The sequence below is a fragment of the Alligator mississippiensis genome, chromosome 2 (assembly GCF_030867095.1).
Source record: "Alligator mississippiensis isolate rAllMis1 chromosome 2, rAllMis1, whole genome shotgun sequence".
Taxonomy (NCBI): domain Eukaryota; kingdom Metazoa; phylum Chordata; order Crocodylia; family Alligatoridae; genus Alligator; species Alligator mississippiensis.
In genome coordinates, this window is record NC_081825.1 from 149,345,001 (window position 1) to 149,360,665 (window position 15,665).

Genomic DNA, 15,665 nt, shown 5'->3' on the forward strand with positions numbered 1-15,665 from the left:
TTTTGCTAAGCCATATATGCTAATGATAGATTTACGAGTAGCACCAAACTTCTGCAGACAGAGCCAGGAACAGATGCAATAAATAACTCCTTACGAGAGATAAGAGAAGAGGGACAGGGAAAGATGCTGATGTGAAGAGATCAGACCCTGACCGAAGGATGACCGCGGGGGGCTTAAGAACTGCCCCTGGGAGGGGATTTAAGATGTAAATGAGACATGTATGTAAACAGTCATAGAACATGTAACTGCTAGACATACGATGCAAGACGTAATGCTAAGTCTGCCAATAATTGCATGACACGTTGAAATCTATTGTTTACATTGGCTATAAAAAGAAGTTGCAGACACAGTTTGGGGTCGACTCTGACTTGAGCGGCTCAGCTCCCCGGTCGATCTGTTTGCAAACAATAAATCTGAAATTGGACCTAGCCTGTGTGTGACTCTCTCCTGGGGGTGGATTGGACAAGCCTCCAGGGGCACGAAACTAGCAGTTTGTGCAACAGGAGCCCTGTTACTTAGACAGGGTCGGGCAGGGTTGACCCGACGATGAACTCTGTCAGGTGGCGGACATTACATACCCGGGAAAGGTTCGGGTCATTAGCCCGCAAAAACCGGCGGATAAAAGACAGTGTAGTTGCATTGATTTTTGCCTGCGGGCACCAGAAGACAAAGAAGAAAGTTACGGGGACTCCCGAAGGTGGAGGAGAGATCATACCTGTAATCTTGGAGGACGCCGGAAAAGAAAAAGGAAAATACTTCTTTGCAAACCCCGCTGCACGGGTGAGTGCGGGAGCATTGTGGGACGCTGGGAGACATGTCTTAAGCCAAGGGGGAGAAAAGAATTGCCTCGGGAAGACCGGTGGCTCGAACAACTGTGGGAGCACTGAGACGGCGGGAGGCGGCGGACAGGACCTGAGAGAGGGAGAAAGAGCTAGTACCCCTCAGGGGAGAGACGGGGATCTGAGAGTAGCTTCCTTCAAGATTCCGACCCTGGGAGGACAATTAATACCGGAGAGCTGAGAGACCGGCTGCGAAGAAACAGCAGGGAGCTGCTCTCAGCACAAGCTGTCCGTAACAAAAAGAGAAACGCGTATAGCACGCATCGCTAATAAGGCAAATAGCAGTATAATTTAGGTACAAAGTTGTAAAGGTGTACCCAGCCAAGAGAGTCCTTCTTGATGAGACTGTTACAATTGTATCGCATTTAGTTTGGAAATAAATTAACCCTGTGAAACTAACATCTGGGCAGCATTTATCTTTCTCAGACACTAAAGAACACTGATCCCCTTTTCTTTTCTTCACATTTAAGTGGTGGCGGGCGAGTACAGGGGGGAGACGAAGATAAAAGTGCAGAACCCTCTCGCATTAGTCATGACACTGACTGGGCATATCTATTTAATTATTGAAGGAGGGGAGTAATTAATATTTTAGGGTGTCTGTCCAATCTAGGTAAATGCATTGTAATGCATTACAGGAGCTGCAGATACTAGCTCTTTCTCCCTCTCTCAGCTCCTACAATGCATTACAATGGGGAAGAATCATGTGCATTGCATTGTAATGCACATAAGTCAGTGTAATGCCTATATGCTCTCTGGCAAGGATTCAGAGCTGTGGCTTGGCCAGCATAATCAAAAAAGGCACGATGAAACCCCTGGAATCAACAGGCCACTTATTTTTAAGATCCTCAAGGAAACACTTTTTTTTTCACATTGAAGTCTCTCTGTTTTAATTCTTGGCATCTTTATGCTCTCTTTATTAACTGACTCAGGTGCATTATTTAACATCACAGCCGACAACATAATCTTTTGAAATTCACAGATGACACAGTGGTACAAAACCTATTTTTTAAAAATCTAAGAAAATTCCCAGGCACAAAACTATGACTAACCTGGATTTACATGTGAAATTATTGCTTATTAATGAAGAGGATCTTAAAAGAAAGCTTTCATAATACAAAGTTCACAAGCTTTCACTATACAAATGTTGCAAAGAACTAAAACCTAAAAAACAATCAAACATAAAATTGCTAGCTAAAGTCACCCAAATCACCTTTAATGGTCTTTCATCCCTGAAAAACCAAAATTCTGGAAAATCTTAAGTATGTCACTGACTCCAAACTTGGGAACAGATCTAACCAGACTCGCTTATAGAATTTTATGCTGACTTTTTTTTTTTAAGTGAAGTTGCTTAATATTGCTAAAGTGAAATGGTCCTGCCTTCAAGACCATATGGACTCAGAGTTGGAATAATTTTGCATGAGTGTTCATCTTGAGTGTTTTGGGAATTCCTATTAAACTTTATACTCTAAACTTTTTTCATTTTTTTTTTTTTTAACAATGATATTCTTAAAGTTGGGGTCTTCTCTCCAGTATAAACCTGTATTAATCTAGGGTTAGAGCTCTGATTATAGGTATTCATTTTCCCATAAAACGAACAAAACATCTAATGAAAAAACCCACTATTTTAAATAAATTTTTGTTATTGCAATGGTAAAAATAATACACCTTGTGCAGAAACCATCAAAGAGCAGGAATTTAAAGATGAAGGTGTAACCTTTACTTACATTCCTACTGCTATCACTTGAAAAATAAGTATTGTTTTTTCCACCGTTTTTAATGAAAAACAAGTGTTTTACACCCTTAAATGGTTCTGTGAAATTAAGTACATGTAAGTCTGTGAGTCTAATCATACACCCAAATCATGCTCATCTTTTATGTAAGAGAAAACAAAGAATTTTTTTTTTTAATTGGAAGAATATAAAATTCTTCCTGCAACTGTATATCTCTAATATAGAGAATATGAAGAAAATTGCATTGCTCAGGAACACTTGAAAATTGTATCCAAACATACCAAAATCTCAACCATTTCCTCCAAATGCTCCCAGCAATCTTCACTGAAGACTATATTTTTGCTAAATGTTAATTCTCATATATTTTTAATAGACTATTTAGGAGGGAAAAAAGGTTACTCAGATTCTTTCCAGGGCAAAGTATCTAATTATTCCCTACTCTCCTTTTATTCAAAATTAAGTTATGTTAATAATCCTTCCAATATGTCATATATATTACACACACACACACACACACACACACACACACACACACACACTATGTATGTGAAGAAATATATATACAAAATTAATACATAGAGAGGAAGCTGGAAAAATCCTAAGGGGAATGTTTTGGGAAGTTTATGAACCTGAATTGGCTAAGAATGTGAAGGTGGAAGGACATTTGGGTTACAGTGACCACAACACAATAAGAGTTCAAGATTCTAAGTAGAGGAAGGAAGCAGAGTGGCAGAATAAAGACACTGGACTTCAAAAAAAGCGGACTTTAGAGAAAGCAGGGAACTACTGGGTAGGATCCCCTTAGCAGCAAGGCTGAGTGAAAAAGAAGTCCAAGAATGCTAGTTGTACTTTAAGAAGGCCCTTTGAAGTGTGTAGGAGCAAGAGATCCTGAACCAATGGTAGAATGAGAAGTGTAATAAGAAGCCCTTGTGGCTAGACAGTGATTTCTTCATTGAGTTGAAACTCAAAAAGAAATCCTACAAAAAGTGAAAACAGAGAGAAAATTAGGAAAGCCAAGGTATAATTTTAGATCTTACTGGCAAAAGACATAAAAGTCAATTAAAAAAGATTTTACAAATGTATCGGCTGTGAGAGGAAGGTCAAAGAAACCAGCCAAGATAGTGAAGGAGACAAACAGCCTAGCATAACTGAAGAACAGGTTAGGGATTACTTAGAGAAGCTAGAGGCTTTCAGGTAAACAGGATGGGATGCCTCAGACTACCAAAGGAATTGGCTCATCAGAAACGGCCAACTTGGATTCACCAAGAGTGAGTCATGCCTGATGAACCCAATTTCCTTCTACAATAAAGTGAAGGGCTCTGTGCATGGGGAGAGAGCAGTAGATATGATGTACCTTAACTTCAGCAAGATTTTTGATACCGCTATCTCCCATAACATTCTCATGAACAAGATAAGGGAATACAGACTTGATAAAAGTACTAAAATGTTGTGCATAACCAGTTGTATGCACCGTAATGTGCATAACTGGTATGTATAATGTACATAACTAGTTGGATCATTGTGCTCAATGGGTAGCCATCAATGGCTCAATGTCTAGTTGGAAGGAATATTAAGTTAGATTCTCCTGGGTCTGTCCTTAGTCTAGTATTGTTTAATATCTTTAATGATTTGGATGATGGAATTGAGTAAATCATAGCAAAATTGTGGATAACACCAAGTTGAGTGGAGTTGCAGACCTTCTGGAGGGCAGGGCTAAGATCTAAAACAACCTGGAAAGACTGGAAAAAGTCTGCAATCAACCAGATGAGATTCAACAAGGAGAAGTCCAAAGTCCTGCATTTGGGATGGAACAACTGCATGCACAGAGACTGAAGGAGGATTGTTTAGGCTGCAGAAAAAGGCATGAAGGTTACACTAGGCCATAAGATGAATGAGAGCCAATTGTGCTCTTACTGGGGGGGGGGAGGAAAAGCCAACATACTGGACTATATTAACAGGAGGGTCGCTTGCAAAGCAAGAAAAGTGATTCTTGTGCTCTGTTCAGCACTAGTGAGGCCTCACCTGTGTCCAGTTTTGGGTCCTACACTTCAAAAAGGATGTGGACAGATTGGAAAGAGTTGAGCACAGAGTGGCAAAAATGATGAGGGGCTTGGGAAGCAAGACTTATGAGGAAAGGCTTAAAGAACTAGGATTATATAGTCTGGGGAAGAGAGAACTGAAGGGAGATTTGGTAACAGTTTTCAAATACCTAAGGAGTCATTATAGACGAGATGGATAATGAGTCGGGGACTATTCCAGCCTTAACACAATAGAAGCTTATACCATCATATTGTTGCCTATATGTGGCCTTTATATACTTTCAAATCCACAATATTTACAAACACACATATATACTTCTGACCTTGGCCAAAATTTATTCAAGAGCACTAATAAATATCTATTTTTATCTTTTCCTTTCACAGCTAACTAGAGAATTTAAGGGAAGCAAAGCCTCCTTCGTACAGGCCCTTTAAATCACAGATAGCAGAATGAGAGAGACAGTGGTCTCCCTGCACCTGCAATATCCCCCTCCATCCATATGAATGAATTTACTTCTTGGCTGCTTTTAGATCACCATGATCTGTTGCACTTTGTTTGTGGCTTGTGAAAAAGCCAAAAAAAAAAAAATAAAATCACTCCTTAATTATGGGTTCTTCAGTGTAAAACTGATTATTGCAGTTAGCCATGGACACTGCAGGATACTAAAACCCACCTCACACCTGGTATAACCTGTATGATATCTGAATGTCATTAGTTCTAAGAAAAGAGTGCACTTTTTTTTTTTAGAAAGTGGACTAGTAAAGATGAAAAAGCTAAAACATTAATCTACAATGGGACTATATTTCATATACACTTCTTAAAGAATAATGGCCCATTCTTGCTCTTAGTTGCACCTTTGCAATCCCAATAAACTTGTGTTACAAAAGGAAAAACAGAGCAAGTAACTTACAAGTTCATTTATTCAAATAAATTCCTCTCTTTTTCTGTTTGCAATTTGTCTGCAAACATATTTGATTTATAATATCTGCATTTAAGCAGCTTTAATAATTACACAAGCCAACCAAAACAGGAAATAAACAATTTAATCTAACAGGGATGTCAAACTTGCCCAGCTCCACAGGCCTGATTTGGAGGATGGATCTGGACCACAAGGAGCTTCATGGACTCCATGATGGCTCCTGCTGTAGTGAGGGAGTAAGTGGTGGCTGTGGCAGTATTGTGGTTACATTGCTCGCTCCCCTGCTGCCAAAATACATCCACAAGGCTCCGCACCCCATTTTCTGCAGTGGGCCCTGTCCTTGTTTGCCCCACCTTCAAATATCTTGTCCCTTTAGGAGCCCCACAGGCTGGGTAAAATGGCTACAGATAAAACAAGCCATCTCTGACCTAGTGCAACCAATTTGAAGTGCAAATTGTTAAGATTGCAATCAAGTATACTATTTAACATTCACTTTTGGCAGTATTTGATCTCTCAATTTTATAACTGCCTTTCATAAGCACTTGCCAGAAGGAAAAACAGTTAATTATCCACCGAAGAAAAGCACAGTGGTTACTCAACACATTTCAAATAAAATTTTGTCTGCAAACTGAAACAATTTTTTGTGGAATATTTCTTCTAAGATTTTCTCTACTGACAGCAAAATTTGATCCACAGAATTTCTTAACCAATTTCTCTTTTTTCTTAGTCCTGAGAACTACTTGTAACAGATTTCAAATTTCTCTTTTTGACTCCTCCTCCATAAATTTTTTTTATTAGATTAATGAAATGAGTTCCACTTCTGCAAAGACTAAAGCATGCTTAACTTTCACACCCTTTGGCTCCCACTCAGTTGATGCAACTGAAGCAGTGCTTCCAAATTAAGCACACAGCTGTGGCCCTGTTGAGGCAGGGAAGTTAAAAGGCCAACTATAGACCACATTCCTCGCTGGAAAAACTTTATATAATTTGTTGGAACAACTTTATTGACTTTGATGGATTTATGCACCAGAGAACCTGATCTCATAATCAACATAATCAAGGTTTATGCTCAGGGACAGATCCAGGCACAGCTGCACTCCTCCCCCACCTTTGGATTGCACCACACCACAGGAGCTTCTAGGGACTTGTTAAAGTCCCTAAAACAGGTGAAAATCCTTGTTCCCTTCCCCTGCCTGCTCAAAGACATGTCCTCTCCCTGTCTCCCCTGCCTGGCCTTCTCTGCTGTCCTGGGGACAGGGAAGCACCAGATCTGTTCCTGCCCACTGCAGTGGGGCTGGTCTCAGCTGGGGACAGGGACAATGGCAGCAAGAGTGGCCTGGGGGGTGGGAGGGGTGGGTTCCTCTTCTACTGTAACAGGGCAGGGTTGTGGGGTAACTACTCCCCAGATGCCCTTTTGCCATTGTGTCCTCCACAGCTAAGCCCAATCCCTGCCCAGCCCAGCCAGCTCTGGAGACTCCCAACCCCTGAACAGTAGAGAAAGTAGCAGGCAGGGGAATGATAAGAGAGCAGTTGTGCCACTGAGCAGAAGCTCTCAGAGCCTGATCTGCCCACACTTATGCGGGGGGGGGGGGGGGGGGTGCAGCCACCCCTGCAGTATGGGTTGCTGTTCCCACACACCCCTTTGGGAAAATCCTGGATGCACCCCTGTAGGTCTTTTTCTATGGCTTTAAGATAGATTTCCCTACAGTGATCCAACAATTTTTTTTAATTGCAGATCTACCAACATGTGCATGATGAGCCTGATTGGGCAAGGTTCTGATTGTTGAGGATTTCCTACTGGGCCTTACAGTTCATCCTCTTTCCGGGACTGCTCAGAGCATTGCAGGATCAGATCTCCTTAGCCGGAAAGAACCTTGTGAGGGGGCTGTATTTGGTTGCCATAACATGTTAGAAAAGCATGCCTTAAAAATGTGTTTTTCCATCATTTGAAAGAGAGCAAATGTGTGGCAGTAGAGTACTTCTGAAAAGGACAAGGGAACTGAAGAAAAATAGACCAATCTGTATAGGAAATGTTGTGCAAACTTATCAATATATTATAAATATATATGAGGAACATGACTTCAATTAAGGAGCTATCCTGAACAAATCAACAGTTTTTCAATGGCTGTTTTCTAAGGGGTTATTGCCACATTAAAGTACATTTAATGGTTGAATTAAAGAGTATTTTAGTGATTTATTTTTAACAAATAGGCAGGTATGCAAAGGAAACCCCATTTTCCTTGAATTTTTAAAATAAAGTCTCACAAAACTAAAATCTATTTGTCTAACAGCTGGAGTATCTACAGTGCGCCATGTTAATCTGAGTGCTTCAATTTATTTCCCAACTACTCCTGGACCAAGCTTTAAGATGGACCAAACTGATGGCAATGAGCTACACTGAGTGCCACAACCTAACACCATATTTCCATAGATGCAGGTGGGGTCCAAACCACCTCCCATGGCAATCTATAGGAACTTTGCCACTCATTTCATTAGCAGAGGATCAGCCTGTATTTCAGTCCAATATCTACCAAATCTATAGACTGAGGGCTGGAATTACTACATTATTGTCAGTTAAGATGAAGAAAATTGCTATTAATTATTTGTATTATCATCTGATTTTATTTCCTCAACACTCTTCAGATATTAATAATCATCCACATAAAAGATAGTTACATTAATAAAGGCAACAAGAAAGTAGCAAATTTACCTAGGGAGCTGGCAACACAAAAAAATTGCATCCAGGGAGATTACAGTAGAGAGAGCTGTTTATTTCTGAGTTAAAATACATAAAGTCCTCTCTCTACAATACCCTCTATTTTTTTTTTGTTTGTTTTTAAGCAGTGTTAGGGTTACATGAATAATAAAATCTATAAGCTTATATTTATTCCTGTTGTAATTCCATTACATTAAAGTCAAAGGAGTTATACCAGGGATGAACTGAGCTCAGTAACTGCCATGTATTGTATGATATAAATTTCAGACTTATACATATTTAAATAATGAAGTATTTATTGAAGTATGCATAGAAATCTCGATGGTAGCTTAAATCAGGAATAAAAAGAATGCCTCAGCAAAGTAAGTACAGAACTGAAGAGTAAGTAAAAACCCACTGGGACCTTATGCTGACTGATTCAGAATGTGTTTAAGTATACTTCACTTCCTTCATTCTACAGAAAGTATCATATTTCCATAAAATATTCTTATTTATTATATCAGGGATAGGGAAGGCTTATTTGTTTCACATTCCTTTTCAAAATGTCATAATGGAAGTGAAGTCCATTACAGTGATTTAAAGAGAGGATTCATAGGCATTTGACTCACCCAAACAATGCAATCCATGTAATTAAAAAATTCTATTTCTAGAATTAGAAAAAAATGGGCAGTCCCAGATCTGAAAACAGTTCCTTGTTAAATAATATTGGCTTTCTATTTATAATGGTCCCCATTAGAAAAAAAATCAGTGTTGACTACAGAGTAGATTCTGAGTTGCCATTCTTTCTCTCTAAACTTTTGCATTTAAGATTTACTTTTCTGTGGTAAATATTGGTGTGCCCACTTTATAATATATCCTGAACATGAAAATATTTTCATGTATAAAAGAAAATGATGACAGATAATTAATAAACAGAGCCATGTATAGCAAAATGTAACTAATAAACAAATGGTCACTGGCTGCTATCAGCACAAGGTGCTTTGTGTTCAACCTTCCATATGCTATACTCACTGTGTTTTCCATTTAAGGCTCTTAACAAAGACAAAGGTATTATAACAAAGTGTAGGCTTGCAAGCATTTTGTAATGGGAATTAACCTAGTTATTTACATGCAGCACAAATGAATATTAGCTCTAACCTATGAAGAAAGGGGATGAGGGTAAAGGATTGCCAGTACCTATGGAGACCAATGGCTGCTAGGAAGGATACGATCAGTGCCAGGAAACAACACAGCACCTTTAATCATTTCTCCCATGATGCACCCTACTGACCACATGTCAACTGAAAACAAAAATGAAATGAAGGTAAACAAGAACATAGCAACAGAACAACAAATAAATGAGAAGACTTATCCAATCATGGCATAGCATAGGAGCCTGAAGTTCACCCATTTCTGTACGAGCTGTGCTTGTGCATACAAGTCTCACAAGAGTCTTACAGGGCTGAGAAAAACTGACTTGGGTACATTTTTTAGATGACAGACTATAGTATGAAACCCTGGAAACTGAGAGAGACCCATGGCTAGCTACTGCATTTTAAGGCAACTTTGCAATTATAATTAAATGATTCATTTCATGCATTTTTTAAAGTTCTTATTTGCATTCATTACCTAGGATCATACTGGTTTGTATTGTAAATGAATGAATTTATACTCACTGGGGATATGCAAATCACTTCCTTTTTATCCTTTCAACTACAGGACATCCACTCATATTTTTACAAACCACAAAAGAAAGCTTAGACTTTATGAAACCTATCCACCTCTTACTTAGAAATGTGAATAAAGTGTATTGAGCTCATTCAGTTTCAATAATGTAAGCTGCTCTGAGGCTGCTGGCTCACTCCCAGTGACTCTCAAAGTAGATTGTTCATAATAGGGTGTCCTTAGAATCTCAGTAGATTTTCATTCTGCTGGATGGGAAATGCTAACTTTAGAACGGGGCAGTTTGTGTCTAAGTGCTAAATTGCACCTTTGGACTACAGTTCAAAACAAGTCTAAAAACTAATTCCATTCACTTTGCTTCAACTAGGTTACTCATTATTTACACATAATAATGAGAAGAGAATTAAGTACTTGAAATTTATCTTGTAGTAAATTGGTATTGTCCCCACTGTCATTGCCAAGGAATAAGAGTTATTTAACATCAAATGGAACAAACGAATGAAACTGAACTGCTTCTGCCAACTTTATTCTATCATATTCCATGGTTGGGGTGGGGAATCTAGAGATGGGAATAGGAGACATGTCTCCCCGTGCAGCAACTGTATGTGGAAAGACAAGTGCCATGTTGTTCATTTCCACTCATTCTTAGGATTCCATACTGAGTTTGATTTTGGAATGGCAACTTAAAGTTGGTATGATTTCCAAGGATGCACTTACTCTGGAAATCGTAGGCTGACCAGGTCTTACCATTGCCTGCTGTTTTAATTAGCATGTGAAACTTTATCAGCACAACAGAAACATAAACAAACAAACAAAAATTGCTATTTGCTTGGTAGCAAAAAGCAAACCCAGAGGTGTAAATGACTACTGCTTTCATCACAAGCTAAATGGCATGCAAAATATCAGGAAAAGATAAGAGCAAACAGTTGTGCTGTCTATCCATTATTAATGCGTCTTGTCTTAAGAGATTTTTGTCTCATTGCATTACACTTCCAAACCTCCAGAAGAAAAAGTCTATGGAAATTAATCTAATGGTTTATTGAACTGTAAACTCTCTTCACTCCATAAATCAGCTATGGGAGAATTCCTTGTATTGCTTTTGAGGCTTTGTGAAAGAGATCTTGATAACATTTCTAAAGGCATAGGGACTGAATATGCACCTCAGGACATTACCCAATGCCTGAAGTGAAAAGAAGTTCAGTCTGTGGTAATTGGTTTTGTTTCATAAACAGTTAAAAGTCCCTAAATAGACCCCAAATTTTTCACTGTGCATGTTTAGCAGTAGGGATGTTTAATAGTATGAGACTAAAGGCACCATTATTAGTGTCCTGAATATTATTAAAGTCCTGAATAGCCCTAATTAGGGATCAGAGTTCTGTTGGCCTAGGCTTTAGATAGAAATGTTGTAAAGGGACTTAAATCCTAATCCTTGATCTAATTAGGAGTCAATCTAAATTGAGAGTAATTCCAGTGAAGTCATTTAATACTGGTGACAGAAGGGAACCAGGCTAAGATTTGTAAAAAGCCTCCTTTGTTTGTGGGAGTAAAACATTTAAGTACCTTTGTAAATCTGAAGCACAGTATATTTGCTCATGAACATCCTGACTTCTTTCTTTATTCACAGAGTTCAGACATCAGCACTTTTAGTTAATCGTATATATTTGTGCTGCTTCCACTAAAGTAGCATCAAGGAGCAATGGTTTGCAGTGCTGCAAACTGAAAGTGCATTTTGTGCCATGCCATGCCCCAAAGCACTGTAGAAAATTCACAAAAATCCCCAGATCATATAAAGCTTGTCACTCTTGGATCCTTTACAGACTCAAAGCAAGTGCCTCAAAGGGTTGCAAAAGTATAACAACCACTCTGGGGAACCCAGGTTGAGCTTCAGGTAAATATTGGTCAAAGTTTGGATTTGGAAAGATTTGAATGATTCTACGTGAAACTTAACAATTTCAGTTGATTTTTACTTGAGAGTTTAGGATCTCTTGAACCTGAAACATAGAGAATAAGAATTCACAATGACTGAGTACAAAAATACACGTGCACGAACATCTGATTTGAAGTTGCTGAGTTTTCTGTAATTCCCATGAGAACACCAATCATCTCTGTGGCCTAACCTACTACATGTAAACTTTTACTATTTTTTCATAATCTTCCCAAACTACTGCACAAAGATGATCTGCTTAATACCAGAAAACACTTTTCTGTTTCTTAATTCTAAAAACATGTCCATTTATCTACATGTTCTGCGGTCATATGTATTTAAAATAACATCATGAAGAACTCTCTGCAAGCATCATCTATCCTCACCTTCTTGAATCCAAACTACATTCTCCTCAATTTATTGTCTTCTGAAAATAACCAGCCATGGGAAACTGTAGCCAGATAATATCTGGGGGAAAAAAAACCTTTTAATCTTCAAGACAAGCACAGGTTCTGGGCTACCACTGCTACCTTGCCGTTCACAAGCAGCTGCAATTCCAATAAGATTCTGGAGTTCTAAATTTTGGTCAAACTACAGGCAAACTCTTCCTTGATCAAGACAGCCAAAATACCCTTTATCAAATCTTCAGATTATTTCCCCTAAACAACAAATTTTCTCTTGAATTAATCTTTGCCTGTCTCATACCCCATTCTGCGATCCTGGTTCCACACAGATATTATGCTAAGATTACTTTGAAGTATACCTGGGTATGGCATCAACCCTGTGGAAGCAGCTGGTCCCATTTCCATTCAAGAAAGTTTTAAGAAACATGCAAAGGGCATCCCTCTGCATGTGGATCATTAAAGTATGATCATTCTCCCTGTTAGGTAGATGAACTGAGCTCAATAACTGTCATGTATTGTATGATATACATTTCAGACTTATACATATTTAAATAATGAAGTATTTATTGAAGTATGCATAGAAATCTCGATGGTAGCTTTAATCAGGAATAAAAAGAATGCCTCGGCAAAGTAAGTACAGAACTGTCATCCCATTTCAGATGAGATGTTGCTGAGGGTGAGTTTGGGTTAGACAGGGACCTTGCTTTGCTGTGGAACTGAGCCCACAGTGCCATGCATTGCCTTGGGAAACACATCATCTGCTGCTGGACATGGACATGCAAGAAGCAGCAGGAGTTAGTGGTCTCCCTGCTCCGAGCCCCAACCACCAGCTGCATCACTATCACCCCCTGTATCAGGACTTGCCTGGAGAGGTTCCTGAAAGATACTGTGTGGGCCTTGTACATTGATGACCTGAAGATGAAACCTGACCAGGATAAAGTCTTCAAGGTCACTTTGAAGTGGGATGCCAGTAACCACGTTATGCCTCACAGAAACTTCACATGCTTACAGACTTCAACTTCTTGTACCGGGACCATCTCAACTAGCTCCTGCTGTTATGGATGCTAGGACAAGAGGTGCCAGAACTGCAAGGAGTGAGACCCTGCCCTATGCCCTGTGTGAATACAATCTCCATGCAAGAGTGTGGCAACTGCATTGCGATGCCATCCAGGACAAGCTGGTGAAGCCCATCTTGGCATGGGTCAGGATGGTAGCTCTAAACCATGCCATCCCAGGTTGTGCCAGCCAGCTGTGACTGGATATCACTGTAATGGAGAAGGACAATCAAAAAGTCCTTACAACTGACATGATTATCCTATTTGAGAACTGGTAACAGAATTCTGTTGAAGCCTGGGAGTGAATGTTGTCTAAATACAAGCCACTGGCTGATACCGTGACGAAGAAGGGTTATAATATGATGGTGCGGTCACTGATTGTTGGGGGACTTTGAGCATGGGACCTGAGCAACAAGAGGGTCCTTCAAGGCTTAGGAGTAGTAAAAATGATGAGGCACGCCATGGCTTCCAATACCATTCAATGGTCAAGGGATATCCATGTCAAGCAAATCACTGGCCATCACCAATATGAAGACAGCCACCAGAGACCACCAGCAAGAAGCGAGACCAAGGGGACAGACTGAACCCTTCCTACACATGCCATTAACTGACAAAGACTCATACTGTCTTTGACCATTCCACACCCCAACAATTGTACACTGCATACTAAAACCATTATCTAAGAATGTCTTGCCACCTTACAATTCTGTACTGATGCAACTACTATGCATGGAGACGTACCTCTCTTCCTAGCACAGCATGGCACTGAAACTTCTTAACTCCCCATACCTCAGGCTAACACAGGCTGCATGACTAACTGCATGTCTTAGACTGCATTAACATGTACCAACAATGAAGCTGGGTAAGGTGATGACTAGAAAATGGTATTTAGAGGTTTGCTTTTGGTAATTGGCTTGTAGGTAAAATACATATTGCATTATAACAATGGTCCAGGGCAACAGCAAGGTTTAACTGATTTCTAAAAGCCTGCTTCTGACAGTTTCTTCAAGACCCACTGTGTTTGACACAGGCAAGCAGCAAGCAGACTCACAGGCTGGGAAATTAATGACATAGAATCATAGAAAATTAGACCTGGAAGGGACCTCAGGAGGTCATCTAGTCCAAACCCCTCCTCAAAGTAGGACCATCCCCAACTAGATCATTCCAGTCAAAGCTTTGTCTAGTTGGGTTCTGAAAACCTTCAAAGATGGAGCTTCCACCACCTCTCTGGGTAACCTGTTCCAGTGTTTTACTACCCTCCTAGTAAGACAATTCTTCCTAAACTTCCCTTGCTGCAAATTGAGACCATTGCTCCTTGTTCTGTCATCTGCCACCACTGAGAACAGTCTAACTCTATCCTCTTTCGAACCACTCTTCAGGTAGTTGAAGGCTGCTATTTAGTCACCTCTGTCTCTTCTGTACACTAAATAAGCCCAGTTCCCTCAGTTTTTCCTCATAAGTCATATCCCCCAGCCCCCTCGCCATTTTTGTCGCCCTCTGCTGGACTCTCTCAATTTGTCCACATTCTTTCTGTAGCAGAGGGCCCAAAACTAAACACAGTACTACAGATGTGGACTTACCAGTGCTGAATAGAGGGGAATAATCACTTCCCTTGACCTACTGGCAACATACTTACCAATCTAGCCCAGTACGCCATTATCCTTCTTGGCAACAATGGCACACTGCTAGCTCATATTTAGCTTACTGTCCACTGTCAACCCAAGTCCTTTTCTGCAGAGCTGCTGCCCAGCCAGTCAGGCCCCAGCTTGTACTGGTGCATGGGATTGTTCTGTCCTAAATGCAGGACTTTGCACCTGTCCTTGTTGAATCTCATAAGACTCCTTTTGGTTCAATCCTCCAATTAGTCTAAGTCACTTTGAATCCTAGCCCTACCCTCCAGCATATATACTACTCCTCCCAGCTTGGTTTCATCTACAGACTTGCTGAGGGTGCACTTTATGCCATCTTCCAGGTTGTTGATGAAGACATTGAACAAAACTGGCTCCAGAACCAACCCCTGGGTCACTCCACTTGATATCAGCTGCCAACTAGACATGGAGCCATTGAACACTTCTCTCTGAGCCTGATGCTCCAGTCAGTTTCCTATCCACCTTACAGTCCATTCATCCATCCCATACTTCCTTAGCTTGCCTATGAGAATGTTGTCAAAGATTGTATCAAAAGCCTTGCTAAAATCAAGGCACACCACATCTACAGGTTTCCCCACATCCACAGAGCCAGTCACCTTGTCATAGAAGGCAATTAGGTTCGTCAGGCATGACTTGTTCCTGGTCAATCCATGCTGACTGTTCCTAATCACCTCTTTCTCCCCCAAGGGTTTTAAGATGGATTCCTTGAGGATCTGCTCCATGATTT

At 40.1% G+C, this 15,665-nt stretch overlaps 1 protein-coding gene across 9 annotated transcripts in view; it reads right to left on the reverse strand.

Annotated features, from left to right (window-relative positions):
* Positions 1–15,665, reverse strand: part of MAPK10 (mitogen-activated protein kinase 10) — a 510,659-nt gene that overhangs the window by 69,268 nt on the left and 425,726 nt on the right. The window contains exon 10 of one of the 9 annotated variants that reach the window (XM_019488160.2): positions 9,453–9,524. The exons of the other annotated variants lie outside the window; for them this stretch is intronic. Coding sequence (XP_019343705.2) covers positions 9,453–9,524 — 72 coding nt within the window. The remainder of the gene's footprint in view (positions 1–9,452; positions 9,525–15,665) is intronic. 9 annotated transcript variants of the gene reach the window in all.